A 25,372-nucleotide genomic window follows, 5' to 3' on the forward strand; every position below is an offset into this window, starting at 1 on the left:
GGGATATATGTATATGTATAACTGATTCACTTTGTTATAAAGCAGAAACTAACCACCATTGTAAAGCAATTATACCCCAATAAAGATGTTAAAAATTAAAAAATAAATGGAACTCTAAAGTGTTCTGGATATATACATTTGTACCTGAAAATTTTAGCAGATCTGCCCACTTATTTATTAAAGATAAAGCTGAGAAATTGGGAGAAAGGGACCGTTCCTTCCTACACCCCTCCTGCCCATAAAGCCATTTGAATCAGTTCTCAACATGACTATTATAACATTTCTCTTTCAATCTTTTAGTTCCATAAGATGCTGGAATTTTTTTCTCCCTTTCTCTGTCTCTGCGTCTCTCACCTGGGAGTTAAGGTCTTGCTGTCATAGATGCATAATAGATGAGTATGGTGAACTGGATGTACATTTGACGATAAAATAATAATTCATAATGTGTTAAAACCATACATACATTGGGTGATCACACAACAATAAAACCACTATAATGATACTGACAAGCAATCACATTGGCTCTTTTACAGTGAACTGAGACCACCACTGTGACAGAAATACCCAAAACTAGGCCAGGAAAATAAGTTTCTTGTTTCCTGAATTAAATGTAATTTCAAATTAGACTGCTTTGTATTTCTTTCTGTTCGGGAAAGGGTGGGGGGAGAGGGAGAGAGAGAGAGGGAGAGAGAAGAAAATTAAAAAAAAAAAACACTTTTCTGAAGGTATTTTAAAATCACTTTTCACATTAAGAAAAAATTATAGTCCTGGAGCCAATATTTGGCTCTCTTCAAAAGAGTGGAAACTTTCCAGTGGCTGCTCATATATGTTCCCCAAATAGATGCTCAAATGTGAAAAACGAGCAGGGTGCCTGGCGATAGCTAATAAGATTTAGGTACCTGGAATTCTACGTTGGTCAAGTAACACTACATACACATTTGAAAAACTGAGTTTCCCCTTTTATAAAAGGGAAGACCATGCCTCAAGATAACTTAGGCTGTAAGTAATAAGTTAAGCACAACATTCTGCAACATCTGTGTTCTTATGAATGGTTTCCCCTCCTTCCTTCCCTCAGAGCTTCCTTTAGGATCTAGGTGAATCCATCCTCTCAAATGCATTTAAATCAACGGCAGTTGGAACAGTTATAAAAGAATAGAATAGATTAGTTAGATTCAATACTTGAAGTTAATATTTTTTTAATGCATGCATATTGAAATCGATGTTGGGTGTAACTGTTTTCATACGTTTTAGGACATTATTGTCAAGCTTGATGATCAAGTTTATTTTGAAATTAATTTTGAACTATTCTGCTTTAAGCAACTAGAATTATTTGGCCATTGTTAATATCACTCATTTGCCAGGTCTCAGGTGGGTAGGCTACAACTGTACCTAGTCTCCAAGAGAGGTAGAAATGGAATCTCAGTTCACACAAAATTTCATCCATGCAGCCCTGATACAGCTTACTAAGTATATGTAACTATTTACATTACATATTTTTTGCAGTTTTATATAGAAATGAATTATGCTGAAAGCCAAATTAAACAGAAATGAACATCTCAGGTAAATCAGCTCTTCTTCCTGAATCTCCCATTTCTGCTCATATTTTCACCATTCCGTTCATTCCTAATGCTCCTGGATTATAAACTTTGAGTCTTCTTAATTTTCCCACTTGCCAACCCCAGACCTAGTCACAAGGTCCTAGAACAAGTCAAATTTTGTTCTAATTCACTTGTACCCTGAACTAGCTCAGGGCCTTATCCTTTCAATCTTGGATCACAACCCAGTAGAAATGTTGGCTGCCCTGCTTTCCTTTGACCAGCCTACGGCTCTCCACATGCATTGCCAAAGGTGATGGTCAAGGGAAGTTCTGTTGTGTAAATGAATCTTGAGTGTCTTGAAAATAGTGGAAAGACCTTTCAGTCAAAGAAAATAGTCTTATAAAGACACAGTACTATAACAACACAAATTTGTTGCCAAAAACTGACAACCAATTTGGGTTGACTTGAGAGTAGATACAGGGACGGGATGGGGAAAACCAGAAATGAGACAGGTATCATCTTATAAAGTATTGGCTATGCCATGCTAAGAATTGTGCTTGAAACATAGTGGGCACTCAATAAACATTCATTAAATGAATAAATCAATGAATCACTTTATCCACTACTAGGATATTAAATCTTTATGTTTAAACATTTCATATTTAATAATTGACTAGTTTGCACCTTGGCTCACTGAAGAAAAACAATGTATGCACGCTCTGCTTTCAATATTTCATATGTGGCTGATCTTTAATCTGTTTTTATAACAATTAGAAACATTCCTACTCTTATGAGTGCTAAATGTTGAGTTCTTAAGGTTAACATATATAAATAGATGTTCATATATATATATGTGTGTTTTTCTTTTTCTCTTTTTTCAGGGTCAGACATTGTTCAATGGTTAATAAAGAACTTAACCATAGAAGATCCAGGTAAATATATAACTTTCCCAATGATAAAAGTATTTTCTTTGTGGTTTTAAGAAATATGTTTTCTCAAGGCTAACATGACAAGCAAGCAAACCTGAAAAATTATAATTACATTTTAACTATGTTTTTCCCATTTATACAGATTTTATGGTAGTCAATGTATATTCAACTAAATTTTATTTAGTTTACTTTAAAATTTTTTCAATATATAATGTCCTATTTTATAACATTTGATTCAGGTGATTAGTGACTGTTAGAATGGATGAGCAGTATACATGTCCATAAGTAATTATACATATAATTTATAGATTGTGATTATGAAATAATGAAATTTCTCTTCTGAAAACACATAGAACTAAATCTCATTAATTTATAATTTTGCCTTAACTCCATTTTTGCATGAGGTTTGAAAACAATGTTATTTGTAATTCCAATTTTTTATCATGCCTACATTATGTTTTTAATACCCTTATTGCAGCCATGGACTCATTTAATGTGGTGGACATTTTGTGTATTCTGCAACACAAAACCAATGTCCACAATTTGAGAACAGTTTCTACCAGCACACTTCTTCATTGCCTAGAACATATTCTGAATTGTGAGGAATTTAATGACTTTTAAAAAATATCATGTAAGAGCCTTAATGTGTGGCAAATATTTCACATCACTGAAATAAAAATGAGATTATTTTGTTTAGAGAAGATGCTGAAAAAAAACAAAAAAAAATAACATAAAAATTAGGATTACAGTGACAGAATGACATAATAGAGAAAGATGGCAATACACTAACTACACAGACACTATTCCTTCAATTAAAAAAAAAAATTGATATGACTTTTACTCCTGCTTCTGGTGATTACCACCTTAGAATGGTTTAGAAATAATAGTAAATGGAGATGCAAAGTTTTTATTTTTTTATTTTTACTCATTTTGAGCTAACTTTATAAGGCCGTGCCACCAGAAAATATACTTCTAATTCTGTACAAAATGTCTGTGTACATCCCCTGATCACTTGGTGTATGATCTTTTAAAATACTTATTCTATCAAGTTAAACAGGAATAAAACAAGTAAGTAAAGATGAAGCAGCTACTGGAAGCATCAAATTATTATTAGGTGAAAAAAAGGAGATAATTATTGGGAAAGGAAGCCACGATCTTGACAGTTTTACCTTTCAGCCTCAGCTCAGTGCCATTCCTGACTTTATAAACTGTAGCACCAGACAAAAGACTCCAGTGCTAAGAAAACACTGACACAGTCACAGAAAACCAGGGAACTACTGATTTGCAAAGAATATCATTTCTCAAAAGGTGAAGTAGATACAAAAGAGTAGTTCTTTTGCAAATTAAGACTGAAAGTGTACTTCAGTAATAGTCTGAGAAACAGGGAAAATATACAGGTATAATATGCTAGTAGGAAACATTCATTGTTTATAATTTATACAAGAAATATCATTTTAGCTATAATGTAGATGAAAAACTGATTTTATTTGCTTGTTCAACAGTTTAAGGAAGTTGTAAAGCTTCATTAGAAGGTATATAAAAAGAAAAAATCAATTATATCTGGGAAAGAACATTCATGTTTTTTGGTCATATTTATGACAGGCTGAAAAATTAGTTTTTGGTTGGTTGGTATGGAGTGAAAAATTCTGTGCTGGATTTTATGAAGCACTGATGATTGTTCTGAAGATATAACAGATTTTGCACACAGAAAATGAATCAATCTGGGAGATGATTCTAGTTAAATATGATCAAGAATGTAGCTGACATCTACTTTGGTGGTTGCATGATTAATTTAATCATACCATTTTAGAACTGCTCATGAAGAGATAAGTAGTTATTATAAAGCTAGGTCTAATTTTAACTTCATAAATTATCTGAAGATATTTAAAAATAAAAGAGAAATCCATGCCAGACTTCTATGTTGTGCTTATTTGGTGGTCAAGTGGTTGTTTGAAAAACTCTAGGGATCATTTGAAGATCTAGATCAATAATTTGTTGAAAGAGAATTTTGTGGCAAGTTGGAAGAAAAGACTAATGCTTTGGTATGGGAGGAGGTTCTGGTGATCCATTTAGAGATGGGGAGAGGTTTCCATGATCTTCAGGGACTTCTGAGGGAAGGGGATTGCATAATCCAACACCAGTATATATTTACATATACATACCAAATTTTCCTTTTACATTCATTCAATGATGGACAGTTAGGTTGCTTCCATATCCTGGTTATTGTAAATGATGCTGCAAAGAACATTGGGGTGCAAATATCTTTTTGAGTTAGTGTTTTTGTTTCCTTTTGATAAATTCCCACAAGGGTAATTGCTGAATCATATGGTAGTTCTATTTTTAATTTTTTGAGGAACTTCCATAATGTTTTTCATAGTGTCTGCATCAGTTAACACCAACAGTGCACAATGATTTCCTTTTCTCCACAACCTTGCCAATATTTGTTGTTTATTATCTTTTTGCTAATAGCCATTCTCACAGGTGTGAGGTGATATCTCATTGTGTTTTTTATTTACATTTCCCTGATGATTGGTGATGTTGAGCATCTTTTTCAAGTACCTCTTCTGGACATCTGTATGTCTTATTGGAAAAATAACTATTCAGATCATCTGCCCATTTTTAATAAGATTTTTTGTTTTTGAATTCTTTATATATTTTGAATATTAACACGTACCAGATATATGATTTGTAAATATCTTCTCCCATTCAGTAGGTTGCCTTTTCATTTTGATGATGGTTTCCTTCACTGTGCAAAAGATTTTTAGTTTGATCTAGTCCCATTTGTTTATTTTTGCTTTTGTGTCCCTTGCCTTTGGGGTCAGATCCACCAAAACATCACTGAGATCTATGTCAATGAGTTCACCACCTATGTTTTCTTCTAGGAATTTTATGATTTCTGGTCTTACACTCAAGTCTTTAATTCATTTTGAATTAGTTTTTATGTATGGTATAAAATAGTGATCTAGTTTTGCTCTTTCACATGTGGCTGTCTAGTTTCTCCAACACCATTTATGACATTTCATGACACCAAGATAATGTCATTTCTTTCTTTTATGTTTTTGGCTCCTTGGTAGTAAATTAATTGACCATATATTTGTGAGTTTATTTATGGACTGTCAATTCTGTTCCATTGATCTGTGTGTCTGTTTTTGTGTCAATACCATACTGTTTTGATTAATATAGCTTTGTAATATAGTTTGAAATCAGGACGCTCAATACCTCAGGTTTTGTTCATTGTTCTCAAGCTTGTTTTTTGCTATTTGGGATCCTTTGTGGTTCCATACAAATTTTAGAATTATTTGTTCTAGTTCTACAAAATATGTCTTTGGAATTTTGATAGGGATTTCATTGAATCTGTAGATTGCTTTGGCTATTAGGGGCATTTTAACAATATTAATTCTTCCAGTTCATGAGCATGGAATATCTTTCCATTTATTTGTGTCTTCAGTTTCTTTCCTCAGTGTCTTACAGTTCTCAGTGTACAGGTATTTCATTTCCTTGGTTAAATTTATTCCTACGTATTTTAATCTTTTTGATGGAATTGAAAATGGGATTGTTTTCTTCATTTATCTTTCTGATAGTTTGTTAGTAGTGTATAGAAACACAACAGATTTCTGTATATTAATTCTTTATCCTGAAACTTTACAGAATTCATTTATTAGTTCTAATATTTTTTTGGTGTAGTCTTAGGATTTTCTATATATAGTATCATGTAAACTGAAAACAGTGACAGTTTTACTTCTTCCTATCCAATTTGATGCCTTTTATTTATTTTTCTTGCCTAACTGCTGTGGCTAGGACTTCAATACAATGTTGAATAAAAGTGGCAAGAGTAGACATCCTTGTCTTGTTCCTGATTTTAGAGGAAAAGTTTTCATCTTTTCTCTGTTCAGTATGATGTTAATTGTGGGTTTGTCATATATGACCTTTATTATGTTGAGGTACATTCCCTCAATACCCCCTTACTTGAGCATTTTTGCATAAATTGATGTTGAATTTTGTCAAATGCTTTTCTGCAACTATCGAGATGATCATATGATTTTCTATGTTCATCAAGGATTTTGGATTGTAACTTTCTTTTGATGACCTTGTCTGATTTTGGTATCAGGGTAATGCCAGCTTTATGAAATGTGTTTGGAAGGTTTCCTTTCTCTTCAATTTTTTGGAAGAATTTAAGAAGGATCGATATTAAATTTTTGAATGTTTTGTAGAATTCACCAGTAAAATCTACTGGTCGTGGCTTTTGTTTGTTGGAAGATTTTTAAATTACTGTTTTAATTTCCCTACTAGTAATCAGTCTATTAAGATTTTCTATTTCTTCTTGATTCAGTCTTAGAAGATTGTATATTTCTAAAAATTTATCCATTTCTTCCAGACTGTCCAATTTTTTCGCATATACTTGTTTGTAGCAGTCCTTATGATTCTTTATTTTTCTGTGGTATCAGTTTTAAATTCTCCTTTTTAATTTCTGATTTTACTTGTTTGAGTCCTCTCTCTTTTTTTCTTGGTTACTCTATCTACTTTGTTGATTTTATCTTTTCAAAAAACCAGCTCCTTGTTTCATTGGTGTTTTCTAAGTTTTTTTAATCTCTACTTCATTTATTTCCACTCTGATCTTTATTATTTCATGTATTCTACTAATTTTACCTTTGTTCTTTTTATAGTTCCGTTAGGTGTAAAGTCAGATTGTTTATTTGAGATATTATTGTTATGAGGTAGGAGTGTATTGCTATGAAATTCTCTCTCTGAACTAGTTTTCTGAATCCCATAGACTTTGCTATGTCATATTTATGTTCTCATTTATCTTTAGGTATTTTTTTTCTTCTTTTGATTTCTTTGATTATCCATTGATACTTTGGTATCAATTTTATTTAATTAGATTTAATTATAGATTTAATTAAATCTCAATTTTTTGTGTTTTTTCTTTATTTCCTTGTGATTGTTTTCTAGTTTCATACAATTATGGTAAAAGAAAATACTTGACATAATTTCAGTCTTCTTGCATTACTTGAGACTTGCTTTGCAATCTAACATGTGATCTATCCTGGATATTGTTCCGTATGCACTTGAGAAGAATATGTATTCTGCTTTGAGATGAAACATATGTATCAGAATGTATATATCTCTTAAGTATATGATGTAAATGTGTCATTTACATCCACTGTTTCCTTACTCTGTCTAGATGATCTATGCATTGATTTAAGTAGGGTGTTAAAGTCCCCTACTATTGTTGTATTGCTTTCGATTTTTCAACTTAAGTCCATTAATATTTGCTTTATATATCTTGGTGCTCCTCTGTTGGGTTCATATACGTTTATAAAGGTTATATTTCCTTGCTGAATTGACCTCTTTATCATTATGTAATGTTCTTCTTTGTCTTTTATTATAGTTTTTGTTTAAAAGGTATTTTGTCTGATATGAGTATAGCTACTCTTGCTTTCTTTTCATTTCCATATGCATGGAATATCTTTTTCCATCCCTTCACTGTAAGTCCATGTGTGTCCTTTCTTCTGAAGTGAGTCTCTTGTAGGCAACATACAGATGGGTCTAGCATTTTAATCTGTTCAGCTAGTCTGTGTCTTTTGATTATTGAATTTAGTCCATTTACATGTAAAGTAAGTAGTGATAATCATGTATTTTGCCATTTTTTTTATTGTTTACTGGCTGTCCTTATAGTTACTCTCACTTCTTCTCTTATCCTCTTTATCTCTTCCCTTGTGTTTTGTTGATTTTCTTTAGTATTATGTTGAGATTCTTTTTCTCATTTTCTTTTGTGTATTTACTACAAGTTTTTTTCTTATGGTTATTATGAGGTTCACATATGACAGCCTGTTTAAATGGTAGACTGTTTTAAGTTGGTAGCAACTTAAATGTGAATACATTCCAAACATTTATCTTTTTACTCCTCCACCCCCCTACCCTGGGCAAACATTTTACTCATGATAACACATTTTACATTATTTATTTTATGCATCCTTTAATTAATTATTATAATTTTAGTTATTTTTACTCGTCTTTTAACCACTATGCTTGCTTTATAAATGCTTGATCCACTCCACTTCCTGTAGTATATATTTATCTTTACCGGTGAAATTTTTACTTTCATATGTTTCTTATTATTAATTAGTGCCTTTTCTTTTCACCTTAAATAAGTCTTATAATATTTCTTGTAGGGATGGTTTAGTGGTGATGAACTCCTTTTGCTTTTGTTTATCTGGGAAAATCTTGACTTCTTTTTCAATTCTGCGTGATATTCTTGGTTGGAAGTATTTTCCCTTAAGCACTCTGAATATGTCATCCACCCCCTTCTGGCCTGTAGTTTCTGCTGAAAAATCTGTGATAGCCTTATGTGGTTTCTTTTCATATGTAACAAGTTGTTATTCTCTTGCTGCTTTTAGGATACTCTTTTTATCCTTAAACTACAATTTTAATTATAATGTGTCTTGATGTGTGTCTCTTTGAGTTCATCTTATTTGGAACTCTCTGGGCTTCCTGGACCTGGATGTCTATTTCTTTTCCCAGATTAGGGAAGTTTTCAGCTACTGTTTCTTCAAATAATTTTTCTGGCTCTTTCTCTCTTCTCATTCTAGGAACCCTATAATGCATATATTTCATTTGATGTTGTTCCAAAATTCTATTAAGATTTCTTCACTTTTTAAAATTCTTTTTTCATTTTTCTACTCTTGTCTGTGTTAGTTCCATTGTTTTGTCTTGCAGCTCACCAAATCGTTCTTCTACATCATTCAGTCTGCTGTTGAAGCCATCTAGTGTATTTTTAGTTATGTCATAACTTCTATTTGGTACTTTTTAATATTTTCTGTCTCTTTGTTAAACTTCTCACTGTGTTTATTCATTCTGCTCCCAGGTTCAGTGAGCATCTTTATGACCATTATTTTCAGGTCTTTATCAGGTACATTGCTTATCTCCATTTCATTTAATTCTTTTTCTGAAGTTTTATCTTGCTCTTTCAGTTGGGACATACTCCTCTATCTCCTTATTTTGCCTAGTTCTCCTTGTTTGTTTCTATGTAATAGGTATATCAGCTATCTCTCCCAGTCTTGAAGGAGTGGCCTTATTTAGGTGATATCTCCTGGGACTCAGAAGCACAATTCTGCCTGGCCACTAGATCCAGGAGTTCAAGGGGTCTCCCCTATGTGTGCTGCATGCACCCTACTTGTGTGGTGGAATCCTGGTTGCTGTGTGGCACTGGTGGATGAGTCTGGATCCCAGGTTAGCTGCTGCGAGCAGCTGCCAAAGGGCACTGGTAGATGGGGCTATTGCTAATCCAGCAGGGCTCTTAGTGAGGCATGCCTACTGGTGCTAACAGATGGACAATTCCAAAATGGCACCCTCTAGTGCCAGTATTAGCAAGGTAACCTGAGATCACTTAAATGGCTCAAATCAGTGATTCAATTCCAGGGGGGTATTCCACCTGGTTCCTGTCTCTCTGGCAGATGCTTCAAGGTTAGTAAGTGCGTATCCTATACCTATGATCCATGTACTTTTTTTTTTAATTGAAGTATAGTTGATTTACAGTGTTGAGTTAGTTTCAGGTATACAGCAAAGTGATTCAGTTATATATATATATATATACATATATTCTTCTGCAGATTTGTTTTCATTATACATTATTACAAGATATCAAACATAGTTCCCTGTGCTATACAGTAGGTCCTTGTTGTTTATCAATTTTATATATAGTAGTGTGCATCTGTTAATCCCAAACACCTAATTTATCCCTTCCTCCCCCTGCCTTTCCCCTTTGGTAACCATAAGTTTATTTTCTATGTCTGTGAGTCTTTTTCTGTTTTGTAAATAAGTTCAGTTGTATCATTTTTTTAGATTCCATGTATAAATGATATCCTATGATATTTGTCTTTGTCTGACTTATTGGGATAATCTCTAGTTCCATCCATGTTACTGCAAATGACATTATTTTATTCATTTTTATGACTAATATTCCATTGTATAAATACCACCTCTTCTTTATCCATTTATTTATCTGTCAATGGACACTTAGGTTGCTCCATGTCTTGGCTGTTGTAAATAGTACTTCTATGAACATTAGAGTGCTTGTATCTTTTCGAATTAGAGTTTTCATCTTTTCTGGATATATCCCCAGGAGTCGGATTTCTGGATCATATGGTAACTCTATTTTTAGTTATTTTAAGGAACCTCCATACTGTTCTCCATAGTGGATGCACCAGTTTACATTCCCCCAAAGAGTGTAGGAGGATTCCCTTATCTCCAACCCCACTCTAGCATTTGTTTGTAGACTTTTGATGTTGGCCATTGTGACTGGTGTGAGATATTTTTGATCATTGTAGTTTGATCATCATTGTAGTTTTGATTTTCATTTCTCTAATAACTAGAGATGTTGAGCATCTTTACATGTGCCTGCTGGCCATCTGTATGTCTTCTTTAGAGAAATGTCTATTTAGGTCTTCTGCCAATTTTTTGATTGGATTGTTCTATTTTTTAATATTGAGCTATATGAGTTATTTGTATATTTTGGAAATTAATCCCTTGCCAGTTGCATAATTTACAGATATTTTCTCCCATTCCATAGGTTGTCTTTTCATTTTGTGTATGGTTTCTTTGCTGTGCAAAAGCTTTTAAGTTTAATTAGATTCCATTTGTCTATTTTTGCTTTTATTTCCATTACTCGAGGAGATGGATCAAAAACAAATATTGCTGCTTTATGTCAAAGAGTGTTCTGTGTTTTCCTCCAGGAATTTTATAGTATCCAAACTTACATTTAGGTCTTTAATCCATTTTTAGTTTATTTTTGTATATGGTGTTAGATAATGTTCTAATTTCACTCTTTTACATCTAGCTTCCCAGTTTTCCCAGCACCACTTATTCAAGAGACTTTTTTCCATTGTTTGTTCTTGTCTCCTTTTTCATAGATTAATTGACCATAGCTGCATGGGTTTATTTCTGGGCTTTCTATCCTGTTCCATTGATCTGTGTGTCTGTTTTTGTGTCAGTACCATACTCTTGAATACTGTAGCTTTATAGTAGATTCTGAAGTCAGGGAATGTGATTCCTCCATTTCCATTTTTGGCTATCTGAGGTCTTTTGTGTTTCCATACAAATTTTAAAATTATTTTTCTAGTTCTTTGAAAAATCCCACTGGTAACTTGATAGGGATTGCCTTGAATTTGTAGATTGCCTTGGGTAATATGGTCATTTGAACAATATCGATTCTCCCACTCCAAGAATACCACCATATATCATTCCACCTGTTTGTGTAGTCTTCAGTTTCTTTCATCAGCATCTTCTAGTTTTCAGAGTACAAGTCTTTTTCCTCCTTAGGTAGGTTTATTCCTATATATTTTATTCTTTTGGATGTGATTATAAATGGGATTGTTTCCCTAATTTCTATTTCTCATATTTCATTGTTGGTGTATAGAAATGGAAGAGATTTCTGTATATTGATTTTGTATCCTGCAACTTTATTGAATTCATTGATGAGCTCTAGTAGTTTTGGTGGCATCTTTATGCTTTTCAATGTATAGTATCATGTCATCTGCAAACAGTGACAATTTAACTTCTTCCTTTTAAATTTGGATTCCTTTTATTTCTTTCTCTTGTCTGCTTGCTGTGGCTAGGACTTCCAATATTATGTTGAGTAAAAGTGGCGGAAGCAGGCATCCTTGTCTTGTACCTGACCTTAGAAGAAATTCTTTCAGATTTTCACCATTGAGTATGATGTTAGGTGTGGGTTGTCATATGTGGCCTTTATTATGTTGAGGTGCATTCCTTCTCTGCCCACTTTCTGGAGAGTTTTTATCATAGATGCTGTTGAATTTTGTCAGAAGCTTTTCCTGCATCTATAGAGATGATCATGTGGTTTTTATTCTTCAATTTGTTAATGTGATGTATCTCATTGACTGATTTGCAGATATTGAAAAATCCTTACATCTTTGGTATAAATCCCACTTAATCATGTTGTATGACCACTTTAATGTATTGTTGGATTGAGTTTGCTAGTATTTTGTTGAGGATTTTTGCATCTATGTTCGTCAGTGATATTGGCCTGTGATTTTTTTGCGATATCTTTGTCTGGTTTTGCTATCAGGGTTATGGTGGCTTCATAGAATGAGTTTGGACGTGTTCTTTCCTCTGCAATTTTTTGGAATACTTTCATAAGGATAGGTGTTAACTCTTCTTTAAATGTTTTGTAGAATTCACCTGTGAAGCCATCTGGTCCTGGACTTTTGTTTGTTGACAATTTTAAAATTACTGATTCAATTTTAGTACTGGTAATTCATCAGTTAATATTTTCTATTTCTTCCTGGTTCAGTCTTGAGAGATCGTTCCTTTTTAAGAATTTGTCCATTTCTTCTTGGTTGTCCATTTCATTGGCATATAGTTGCTCATAATAGTCTCATGATCCTTTGTATTTCTGTGGTGTCACTTGTAACTTCTTTTTTATTTCTGATTTTATTGATTTGCACCCTCTTCTATTTTTTCTTTTTGAGTCTGGCTAAAGGATTATCAATTTTGTTTATCTTGTTAAAGAACCAGCTTTTAGTTTCATTGATCTTTTCTATTGTTTTCTTCATCTCTATTTCATTTATTTCTGCTCTGATCTTTATTTCTTTCTTTCTACTAACTTTGGGTTTTGTTTGTTCTCCTTTCTCCACTTGCTTTAGGTGTAAGGTTAAGTTGTTTGAGATTTTTCTTGTTACCTGATGTAAGACTGTATTGATCTAAAATTCCCTCTTAGAACTGCCTTTGCTGTGTCCCATAGGTTTTGGATCATCGTGTTTTCATTTCCATTTGTCTCTAGGTATTTTTTGATTCCCTCTTTGATTTCTCCAGTGATTCCTTGGTTGGTTAGTAGCACATTGTTTAGCCTCCACACGTTTGTGTTTTCTGCCTTTTTTTCCTTGTGGTTGATTTTTAATCTCATAGTATTTTGGTCAGAAAATATGACTGAAATAATTTCAATTTTCTTAGATTTTCCAAGGCTTGTTTTGTGGCCTAGGATTTAATCTACTCTAGAGAATGTTCCATGTGCACTTGAAAACAATGTGTATTCTCTGCTTTTGGGTGGAAATCTCTCTATATATCAATTAAGTTCTTTTGGTCTAATGTGTCATTTACAGCCTGTATTTCCTTATTGATTTTCCAACTGGATTTCCAGTTTATTGTTGTAAGTGGGATATTAAAGTCCTGTGAAACAATAAGCTTTACCATTGATTTATCCTTTTATGTCTGTTAATTTTTGCCTTATATATTGAGATGTTCCCATGTTGGGTGCATATATATTTACAATTTTTATATCTCCTTCTTGCATTGATCACTTGATCATTATATAGTGTCCTTCTTTGTCTCTTGTAACAGTCTTTATTTTAAAGTCTATTTTATTCAAAATAAGTATTGCTACTCTGGCTTTCTTTTCATTTCCATTTGGGTGGAATACCTTTTTCCATATCCTCACTTTCAGTCTGTATGTATCTCTAGTTCTGAAGTAAGTCTCTTGGAGGCAGCATATATATGGGTCTTTTTTTATTCATTCAACCACTCTATGTCTTTTGGTTGGAATATGTATTTCATTTACATTTATGGTAATTATTGGTATTCCCTCCCCCTTTTTTTTCTTCTCTTGTGATGTGATGACTATCTTAGTGTTATGTTTGGATTCATTTTTCTTTTTTGTGTATATATCTGTTATAGATTTTTTGGTTTGCAGTACTGTGAGGTTTTTGTATAGCAGTCTCCCTCTCTCCCTCCCTCCCTCTCTCTCTCTCTCTCTCTCTCTCTCTCTCTATATATATATATATATATATGTGTGTGTGTGTGTGTGTGTGTACGTATATATACATATATTATATTATATATATATGAATTATTGTTTTAAGTTGCTGATCTCTTAATTTCAAATGCATTTTTAAAAGCCTGCATTTGTACTCTCTTCCCCTCATGATTTCTGTTTTTGATATCATATTTTACCTCTAATTGTTTTCTGTATCCCTTAACTGCTTATTGTGGTTACAGATGATTTTACTACTTTCATCTGTTAACTTCCCTACTAGTTTTGTTTGTTGATGATTTATTACTTTTCCTGTATGTTTGCCTTTGTCAGTGAGCTCTTTCATTTTGTAATTTTATTGTTTCTAGTTGTGGCCTTTTCTTTTTCACCTAGAGAAGTTCCTTTAACATTTATTGTAATGCCAGTTTGGTGGTGCTGAATTCTTTTAGCTTCTGCTTGTTTGTAATGCTTTGATTTCTCCCTCAAATCTGAATGAGAGCCTTACTTGGTAGAGTATTCTTGGTTATAGGTTTTTTCCTTTCAGCACGTTAAATATATCATGCCACTCCCTCCTGACCTGCAGAGTTTCTGTTGAAAAATCAGCACATAGCTTTATGTGAGTTCCCTGTTATGTTATTTGTTGCTTTTCTCTTGTTACCTTTAATATTCTCCCTTTATCTTTAATTTTTGTCATTTTGATTACAATGTGTCTGTGTGTTCCTTTTTGGATGAATTCTGTATGGGACTCTCTGCACTTCCTGTACTTGGGTGACCGTTTCCTTTCCCATGTTGGGGAGGTTTTTAGCTATTATCTCTTCAAATGTTTTCTAGTGCCCTTTCACTCTTCTCCCTTTGAGACCCCTATAATATGAATATAAGTGTGCTTGATGTTGTCCCAGAGGTCTCTTAAACTGTCCTTGTTTGTTTTCATTCTTAATTCTTTTTTTCTGTTCAATGGCAGTGATTTCCACTACTCTGTCTTCCAGGTTACTGATCTGTGCTTTTATATCATTTATTCTACTATTGATTCCTTCTAGCATATTTTTCATTTCAGTTATTGTATTCTTCATCTCTGTTTGGCTGTTCTTTAAATTTTATAACTCTTTGTTAAAAATTTTGACTCCTCACTCTGTGCATCCATTCTCCTCCCTAGTTTTTTGCTTATCTTTACGATCATGACTCTCAACTCTTTCTCAAGTAGATTGCCTATCTTCACTTCACTTAGTTCTTCTGGGGTTTTATCTTGTTCCTTTGTCTGAAACATATTCTTCTGCTGCCTCATTTTGTCTAAGTCCCTATTTGTATTTTTATGTATTTTAGGCTATTTCTGTTTATCAACCTTGGAGAAGTGGCCTTCTCTAGGAGACGTCCTATGTGTCCCAGCAGTGCACTTCCCTCTTGTCACCCCAGCTGTATGCTCTAGGGCTTCCCCCAAATAGGGCTGCATGAGTTCTTCTGTTGTAGTGGGCTGACTTATATGGGTGGTCTGGTAAGCTTTACTGGTCCCTAGTCCAGTTGGTTGGAAGGTCCTGTCTTGAGTGGATGTTTTTGTCATGAGGCGGCTGGTTGCAGAACCCTAAGGCACCCCGGGGCTAGTGCTGGCTCACTGGTGGGTGGAGTCTAGGTCATGCAGGGGATGTTGCCCACACACTGGCATGTGAAGCCAGATCCTGGGGTTAGTGCAGGACTACTGGCAGGCAAAGTTGTTTCTTGGAGCCTGGCTGCATGGCCCATGGATCCCAGAGCTCGTTTTAGATTGTTGGTGAGGGAAGGCTAGTTCCTGACACAGTTATGTATGTGGTGCAAGGTGTCCTGAAAATTGTGTTGACCTACTAGCGGGCAGGGCCAGGGCCCAGGTGGCCACAGTGTAGGGTCTGGCTTGCTGTTGGCAGTCTTATTCCACAGGCTGTGGGATCATGCTTTTCCTGGTTCTGGCGTCTGCCCCCTAGTGAGTGAGGCTGGTCTAGAGGCTAGTGCAAGCTTCCTGGAGGGCAGGGCTGGTGCCTACTCACTGTTGTGTGGAGGTGGGTCTTGGCCCTCTGGTGGGCAGGTCTGTGTCTAGGCGCATGTCTAGAGGTGACTCTGGGCTCAGGAAGTCTTTAGGCAGCCTGTCTGCTGATGGGTCCATACCAGGTTAGTTGTTTGGCCTGAAGCATCCCAGCATTGGAGCCTACAGGGTTTGGGTGGGGCCAGGTCTTGGTGCTAATGATCCAGCAGTGTTCACATATTTGGATGTTTCTCAATATTCCTGCCACTAGTGTCTTTGTTCCCAAGATTCCCCACCTCTCCAAGAGACCCTCCTAGTCCAGAAGGTAAGTCTGGCCCAGGCTCCTACCAAATTACTGCTTTTGCCCTTGGTCCCGGTGTGGATGGGATTTTATGTGCTCCCTTTTAAGAGTGAAGACTCTATTTCCCCTAGTCATGTGGGGCTCTGTAATTAAGCCCTGCTGGCCTTCAGAGCCAAATACTGTGTGGTCTCTTCTTCTTGGTTCTGGAACCCCAGGCTGGGGAGTCTCATGTGAAGTTTAGTACTCTCACTCCTGTGGGAAAGCCTCAGCAATATAATTATTCTACAGTTTGTGGGTCTCCCCTCTTCCTGGGGGATATGGGATTTAATTATATCATGAGTCCACCCCTCCTACCTATATCATTGTGGTTCCTTCTTTATGTCTTAGTTGTAGAAGATCTTTTCTGGTAGGTTCCAGTGTTCTTCATTGATGGTTCCTCTGCAGATAGTTGTGATTTTGTTGTGCTCATGAGAGGAGTGAGCTCAGGATCTTTCTAGTCCACTGTCTTGGCCAGTCTCCCTGTGTACTTTTTGTTCTGTTATTTTTGTGCTGGTTTTGGGTTGAATGAGTCTGTACATAAGATGTTTAAGAACAGGTTTTATGCCCCCTGCAGTTATGTAGTTTTCCTGGGCATATTCCCCATTGGTTTTCAAAGCTAAACATTTGGGGGACTTGTCTCTTCTGTTCAGGATCAAAGGGTTAGAGTGCCTGATGTGTAACTTGAATCCCTTTCTCCCCAGGGAGAAATTCCATACCTTTGTGATCTCTCCTAATTGTGGATTGCTGTGGCTGAGGTGTGGGTTTTTCCTTGACAAGCAAGTATCTCTGCCTTTTCTTCCTGTCTTGAAGCTCTCCTTTTCCCTTTGTTGAGGAGGTTCTGTTCATTCAGTTTTCAGGTCCTTTTCCAAAAGAATGATTTCATATGTGGTTGTAGCTTTGTTGTGTCCATGGGAGGATGTGAGTTCAGGGTCTTCAATACTACCATTTTGAACCTACATTTCTCTGAATGTTTCTTATTAGGCGTATTCCTAGTTATTTTATTTTGTGTAACTATTATATGTGGGTTCTCCCTTCCATTATATTTACTAACTGATTATTGTTTGTACATATGAAAATTATTAATTTATATATGCTAATTGTATATATCACTACATTACTAAATTTTACTTTTGTTAATATTTTTGTATTTATAATTTATTTTTAAACTAGAATACTTCTTCCAGCAGTTTTTCAGGATTATATGTGGTTGTGGTTGAGTACCTGAGCCCTTGCATATGTGACAGTAACTTTTGTTGCCTGTGTGTATGCTGACAACATGGCTAGATATAGAGTACATGAGATAAACTTTCATTTTTAAAACACTGTAGATATTAATTCATTGCTGTTATGCATTCAATATGCTGTTTTTCCCCTGCCAGTATTCTTACCATATTGTCTTCCCTCTCTTTGAAATTCACAATATAGGTACACAGTTCCTAGTTGTTTATACTTTTCATTTTTTTTGATATATTTATATTATGTGCTGAATTATGTGCTGTATTTATATTATGTGCTGAATCATTTAAGTTGATTTAGGTTTTCTTAAGATGAAGAAAATTGTTTTTTCCTTTTCTGTTATTAAACTTCATATTTTTCATTTTTAAAATGTGATTACTATTTTGTGCTTCATATTTTTCATTTTTAAAATGTGACTACTATCTTGTGCTTTTCTGAGAATTGAAATATATACATATAAATAAATTAAGCAGTTAATACTGCATCTAGTTGCTCAGAAGATGTTAACAATTATAGTTAGTTTTATATTCATTGTTTTGTTATATCTAATTATTTTCCTGTTTACTTGTTCTGGTTTATTCTTTTCAAACATTTACTGGTATATTTCACTCCATTCTATACTGCAATTTTTTTCATTATTTTCCTAGCTTTTCACCTTTCTTCTCCATCTAGGTTAACTTATTAAGTTTGTACATTACACAATTTCTTTTAATTTTCTTCACTGGCAATTCAGCTCTTTATTGCTGCTAATAGAAAATAAATATATTATGGTACTTTAAATTTTTATTATTTTTCTTATTTTCTCCAGTTCTTTATTTATTTTTACCTGCCCTTTTGCAAGTTCCCTTCTAATCACAGTGTGCTGTCTTATTAGTTACCTTTTATCTCTTCTTATATTACGTCAGTGCCATTCACTTTTTACATTATAATTGCACATAGAAAATACTGTCATAATTTTACTTCTTATAATTTTATGTCTTAGAAATGTTTGTGGGTTTGTTTGTTGAATTGTTTTCCCATTTATTCTTCTCAAACATAAAATATTCTACATAGGACTGACATTTAGTTATTGATAAGGTGGATGGATTGTCCTTAGAAAACTCAGTGCCATAGTTTCCCTTTTTTTCAGCTGGAGCTTCAGTGCTGGTAATATTAATTTGCCTTAATAGGTTAGCTTTCTTTTGATAGACTGAGTCATGTGGCGAAGGAGCTGGAACTGTGGAAACCCTTATATCAGGACTTCATCATGATATTAAAACTGTCTCTGAGTGTGATTAACACATTTCGCTGGTAACATTCTCTCCCTATATTCTGCTTTGTCAATTGCCCAGCTGCCTGAAAGCTGTGGCCTTTCCAGATATCTGGAGTATTTGTTCTCCACTGTGGTAGAGAAAAGCAGTCCAAAAATGTTACTGTTGTTATAGCCCCACTTCGGCTGCTTTTGGGTGCTGTTGATCTACTTGAATGAACAGGATCCAAAATAATGTGCTCTGTCCTCTTCTGTGTTCTGCCCTTCCTATGCAGATTTTGGGGTTTTATTAGTGATCTTCCAAAGTCTTCTGAGTGCTGTGGTGCTTTCTTAGGAGGTATTGCAATCTGGTCCAGTATATATTATATTCTTAGACTTTGGGGGTGTATGTTTTGCCACCCTTCCCTAATTTTTAATGCTGATGCAGGTTTCTATTTGTGTAGTTTTTTGCTGCTGAGTTGATAGTTATAAACTTTGCTTATGTTGCCATGGTGCTGGAAGTTAATGATTTTATTAATACTTTTCAACTCTATTTCTTAGAACATAGAATATATATGCAAATGCAAAGCACAGAATAAATTGCATTAACCTTAGAGTTAGAGCTTAGCTGATAGACTAAATGAAAAGGTACTTTGATTTCATAGAAAGAGAAATTGATAGGGTAGGAGTGTGAGAGGAAGAATTTAGCCCTTGGTGAACATCTTTTCTCACTGGCATCCATTGGAAAGCATATTGTACACTACCAATGTCTTCAGTTGGTGATTCACTCAGTTTCTTGCATGTTGTTTCTTATTCCCATTGACAAGTTCTCTTCCTTTCTCTGACAATATTTGCTTTACCAGGCTTAGTTTGGGATCACAAGAAGTGATCCTGCCTCAAACTGGGAAAGTGTGTTGTGCTTCCTAAGGCCCTGTGGCATATTTCTGTTATACTGCCAGCTGCATGAGAATAATTCTGCTGCTCTCCTACCATTCTGAAGTATGGGGTTCTATGAGTTGTCTGAGGTCCTCTCTGCCTGGGCAAACTATACAGTCCCTGCAGTATGATCCTTCTGGGTCACCAGGTCTCTATTTAGGAAAAGAAACAGGTGGTCTCTGCTCTTGGGTAAAGGTATTAACTTTGTGCTTGTTCTTTTCCCCATTGTTTGAAATAGAGAGATCATATCAATTAACTTTTGCTGTATATCAAACCACCCCAAAATTTAGTGGCTTAGAACAAACAGCTATTTTATTTAGCTCATGATTCTGTGGATTGGCTGGGCCAGAGTTTACTTGGTTGATTCCTGCTGGACTTTCTGATGGACTGTAGCTAGCTGGTGGATGGATGATCTAGGATTTTTGGCATATTTGGTACTTGGTAGGCTGTCAGCCAGGTGCATCTCATTCGCTCATCCTTCAACCTGCTAGCACTGGCTTTTTACCATGGTGTTTTCTGGGCTCCAAATACAACACAAGCTTCTGCTAGTGTCACATTTTCTATTGCTTCATTTACCAAGCAAGTGCCGTGGCCAAGAACAAAGCCAGTGTAGGAAGGTACATTCAAAAACATGGATACAGAAAGGTGCAAGCCAATTGGGGCAATTACTACAAAAATCTTCCACATCTGTATTTCTTCTGTCTTTCAGGTCTGCCCTCCTATGTTATGTCCTACTAGCTTTTGACTTGGAGTTACAAAGTTCATCCTCCAGAACATTTTCATTTTTTCTTAGTAAATATGCTTTATGTCCAATATCATATCATACTAATTATAGATGTTATTTGAGTGAATTTATCAAAGACAAAGCTTTGGTGAAGTTTGCATCCTTCACAAAATGATTGACAGACATCAATAACTTCTTGATATCACCCTACTCATTTGTGATCCTTCCTGCCTCTCCCTGGAAGAGTTACTCTTACCAAAATCTTGAAGTGATAGTGACCAAGGTGAGTAGTACCTCAGACTAATGAGTAGCTAGGATTTGACATGAGTCTCACTCTGACCTATGGATATCAAAGAACATTAAATATTTCTATATTCCCTGAGTGGCAACCTGCTTGCTCTACCTTTCTCCTTCTCTTTGTCAGCCCATGCTTCTTGAGATCCCAGTATTCCTTGAGAGGCATCCTGGAATTGAAGATGGGTAATGGGCTTTGCAGACATGCTTGAGCTTGAATCTGTATCTGTACTTACTGTCTATGGGGCATTGGGCAAGTTACTTAATTTCTCTCTTTTTTTTTTCTTTTCTTCTTCAGTAAGATGCTTTTATTACAATGTTTTGTGAAGCTCAAATGAGTCAACATGCAGTGTGCCAAAATCCTGATTTTATTTTTAAATAGGCCAGATTCTTTTAAAACTCTGAACATTTGCAAGCACATTTAACTAAATTGAATTCTTTAAAAACGTATGCAATTTTTATACTAGCCTTCAAATGCAACCTATTCCTTCTCATCATCATTCAGCTCCCATTGGCTTTCCTTTACAATGAATATTTTCTGAGCATATTTACAATTGATAGCACTCCATTTGTTGCTTAATTTTATTAGCTTTTATTTTTTATTTTACATGTTGGTCTTGTCGCTTCATTCAAGTCTAGAGAACATAATGGCAGAGAACATATATCCCCACTGGTCATTGACTGAAGTGCCAAGATCAATCAGTTCCCAATTATCACTTGATTTTTTTTTTTACTAATGGGAATTCACTGAAGTGATATCAAGTTTATGATAACTACTGATTTAGTTTGTGATCTCCTAAATAGATGAGAAGTGAGGAGGAAGAAATGTCAAATGAACTTTTCTTCATCTAAACCAAACCCAATATAAAAGAAATGGTTTAAAATACAGACAGGAGAATAAGATTAAGGATATAGATTTATTCAGGATAAAAACTTAATTTTGAATAGTTGCAAAATTTCTTCCTTTAGAAGGATCATCTGTTGTAAAAAATAAACACAAAAACCTGTGAAAATTGAGATTCAGACAAAATTGATATTCAACCAGATGTTTTGTTTACATATTATCCAACTGGATTGAATATCTTGTCACTGAATTAATTGAATCAACCTATTATGTTCACCATTATACAGAGTCTGTCATCTGCCTCCAAATCCTGCCCCAAGTTCTCTAGAGAAAGTGACATAAATTCTGTTAAATATAATAAAACTCTGTTACAAGTGGCCTTAGTATTCTATGGATTTGATTAGCTTGCCAGTGAAATCAGAATGTATCAGAATTGAGAAAGTATATAGTATCTCTGTTATCCTTGATAATGTTTACTTGCAAAGCATTTCATGCTTTTTCCATATAGTTTTTAAATAGATCATTTCATTTGAATACCACAAAAATATCAAGAAGTAGCCATGCAGACATAGTTATTTTACAATTGCAGAATCAACTGAGAGGAAATTATGATAAAAACATGTTTAAATACATAGAAACATTTCTCCCAATCTCTACCCTGTGTGTATGCTCCTTTTTGCACAATTATTTCAGACCTAGATTCTACTTTTCCTTAAATGGTTGGCAACCATGAGAGGTGCATAGATCCACCTGACCAGATGTTTCATTATATAGTGTCTTTTGGAATAAAGAAATTGATTTTCTCAGATTTGGTGTTGTACTAACCTATTGTATCCTGGCCATACCCTTTGTTAGAGCTATTTCCTATATATTTCAACTCATATGTATTATAGGCAAAATAAAAAGAGATCTTTTCTGTATGCTCTTGTTTCAAACAATAGTCTTACTTGGGTAGTGGGAGGAAAGAAGCATTTAAAACACTCTGAGCCTATAAAAATACATATTTTATTGTCCAGTCTACAAGTTATCATGTCAATATGAAATAGATAAAAGTGACCCCTTTATTATTTATTGTTTCAATGCTAATGAACCATTATAGGAAAATATTCTTTCTTTCTATGGCATAATTTTAAATTCTGATGATAATAGGCAAGAAATCATAGATTGGAGCCATCACATACACCTCTAACAAGATTGATTACTTTGACCTTGTTCAGAATGATAGATATTACCCAAGCATACATCTTGTAAATGTGCATTTTCTGTTTTAAATAATGCTTAAAGAAAACACTAGGGCTTTCCTGGTGGCGCAGTGGTTGAGAATCTGCCTGCCGATGCAGGGGACACGGGTTTGTGCCCTGGTCCAGGAAGATCCCACAAGCCGTGGAGCAGCTGGGCCCATGAGCCATGGCTGCTGAGCTTGCGCGTCCGGAGCTTTTGCTCCACAACGGGAGAGGCCACAACAGTGAGAGGCCCGCGTAACGCAAAAAAAAAAAAAAAAGAAAAGAAAAGAAAAGAAAACACTAATAAATTCCTCATATCTTTGAGTACCTGCTCCCAACCCATGTCCCTGCTACTGCAGCCAGAGCTTCATAGTTATTCATATGTACATAGGGAATACTATATGTTGTTCTAATTATTTTCATGTGAGATAGCAAGAGCCATAGTTTCCTTTATGTATTCATTTTAGTGACTTATTAGCTTCTCCTGGGAAGAGAGCAGTAATTCCTTTTTGCATATATTCTGTTGGTACCCCAGTTCTTTAAAATACAAATCATGGTATCTTTATATGGAATATAATCAGGAGCCTGTCTTTTGGTGGCCTTTGCCCCTTGGGAATACTCTAGCAAGGCAGAAAGTAAAAAAGTCTGCAAATGTTTACTCTATGATATCTTCCAATCAAAGTAATCCATACCAACAAGTAAAGCCCAGTCATATCTAGCCTATTGGGATCAACTCTTTCATTTAACTTATATCCTAGCCACACTTCCTTCTCCTCCTCTCCCCCATTTTTCTATCGATTTATTTATGTTTTGCATTTAAATACCACATTTCATAATGGAAAAAGTGAGTGCTATTGTCATTTTATTAATGTAATAATGCAGTTGCTGTACATAATTAAAACTCAAAACCCAGAATGTACTGAAAAATCTTCATAATGTCCAAAATCAAAGTTTTGATTGCCAGAATGAAGGCTATTACTCCCAGCTTGTCTGCCATGGTTTTAGCCACAGGCAGGCCATTTTTCCTGCTGATAGATGCTTTTTCTGGTTTGGGCTTCTGGCTGTCTTCATCTCCCACCTTGATTACTATATTGCAGTAACAGTAGAAAAAATTTATAATACATTAGCATTAATGAATTGGGTGTCCCCAGGTACCATACTGTATGTTTTCTTCCTATTTAAATCATTATAAATAGGAAGGAGACAAAAAAGTTCACATGTATTGAACACCAACTATATGCCAAGCACCTGTTGAAAACTTGGTATACAGTTGACCCTTGAAAAACACAGGTTTGAACTGCACAGGTTCACTTATTTGCAGATTTTTTTCAATTGTAAATACTACAGTACTACACAGTCTGAAGTTTTTGAATCTGAAGATGCAGAACCCTGGATATGAAGGGGACTGACTGTAAAATTATACTCAGATTTTCAACTGTGTAGAGGGTCGGCACTGTGCAAGGGTCAACTGTATGTTATTCAATCTTAACGAAAAAAGAGAGAGAAACTTCATAAAGTAGGTGGTAGACCAGAAAACTAAGTCTCAGATCGTGAAACTACTAAGAGAGAGAGAACCAGTATTCAAATCCAGATACATTTGATATCAAAAAATGAACTCTTTCAGGTCCAGCCAAGGAATATCAATTTCACTTTACAGATGAGGTTCCTAAGACTCAGAACAGACCTGAGATGTGGAGCTGGGATTCACACCTGCTGTGTCAGACATGATGCCAACACAATGCATTTGTTAGAGATTCAGCTGGTGCCCTCTGGCTATGCTAGTTCCCTCTTTTGATTTGTACTGGCTAGCACATACATCTATAAATGTCAGTCCCAGAGTTTTGTAACCTCTCTCAAGTTTACCTGAGTGGATGATTTTCTGTATTTTATTTATAGTTGCCAACTATTTATTAAGGAATATACTAAAAGTAGCTGGGAATGTAATTAGAATTGCCGTCTTTTTGTTTGTAAAACTTGAACAAGCATAATGATAGCATCATTCGGTGTACTTTTAACTAGGTTATTAATTCCACTTAGCAACATTTTCTATCTCAGCAGAGCTTGATATTTCTATCTTATCCACTAGAAAAAGCAAAAATAAAGATTACTCCACAGACGAAATTGCCCTGTGGTGTTGTCTAAATTCTTCTAGGAGCTGGTTGGCCTATTTGCTGTCTTCTTCTTTTTAGGTCTTCACTTTCTTTATTATTAACCTTTTTATGTACACATGTTCCTTTTATAAGCCAAGTTGAATATTTTTGTTTTGAAGAAGAAATAGGGCATGTACAACCTTTAAAAAAAAAAAGGAAAGGAGGGCTTCCCTGGTGGC

At 34.9% G+C, this 25,372-nt stretch overlaps 1 protein-coding gene across 2 annotated transcripts in view; it reads left to right on the top strand.

Annotated features, from left to right (window-relative positions):
- RGS7 (regulator of G protein signaling 7) overlaps window positions 1-25,372 on the top strand; it is a 663,829-nt gene that overhangs the window by 468,880 nt on the left and 169,577 nt on the right. For both annotated transcript variants that reach the window (XM_024133721.2, XM_055084226.1), the window contains one exon: window positions 2,420-2,470. In XM_024133721.2, the coding sequence (XP_023989489.1) occupies window positions 2,420-2,470 (51 nt within the window). The remainder of the gene's footprint in view (window positions 1-2,419; window positions 2,471-25,372) is intronic.

Source organism: Physeter macrocephalus, chromosome 4 (genome assembly GCF_002837175.3).
Source record: "Physeter macrocephalus isolate SW-GA chromosome 4, ASM283717v5, whole genome shotgun sequence".
NCBI classification, from domain to species: Eukaryota; Metazoa; Chordata; class Mammalia; order Artiodactyla; family Physeteridae; genus Physeter; species Physeter macrocephalus.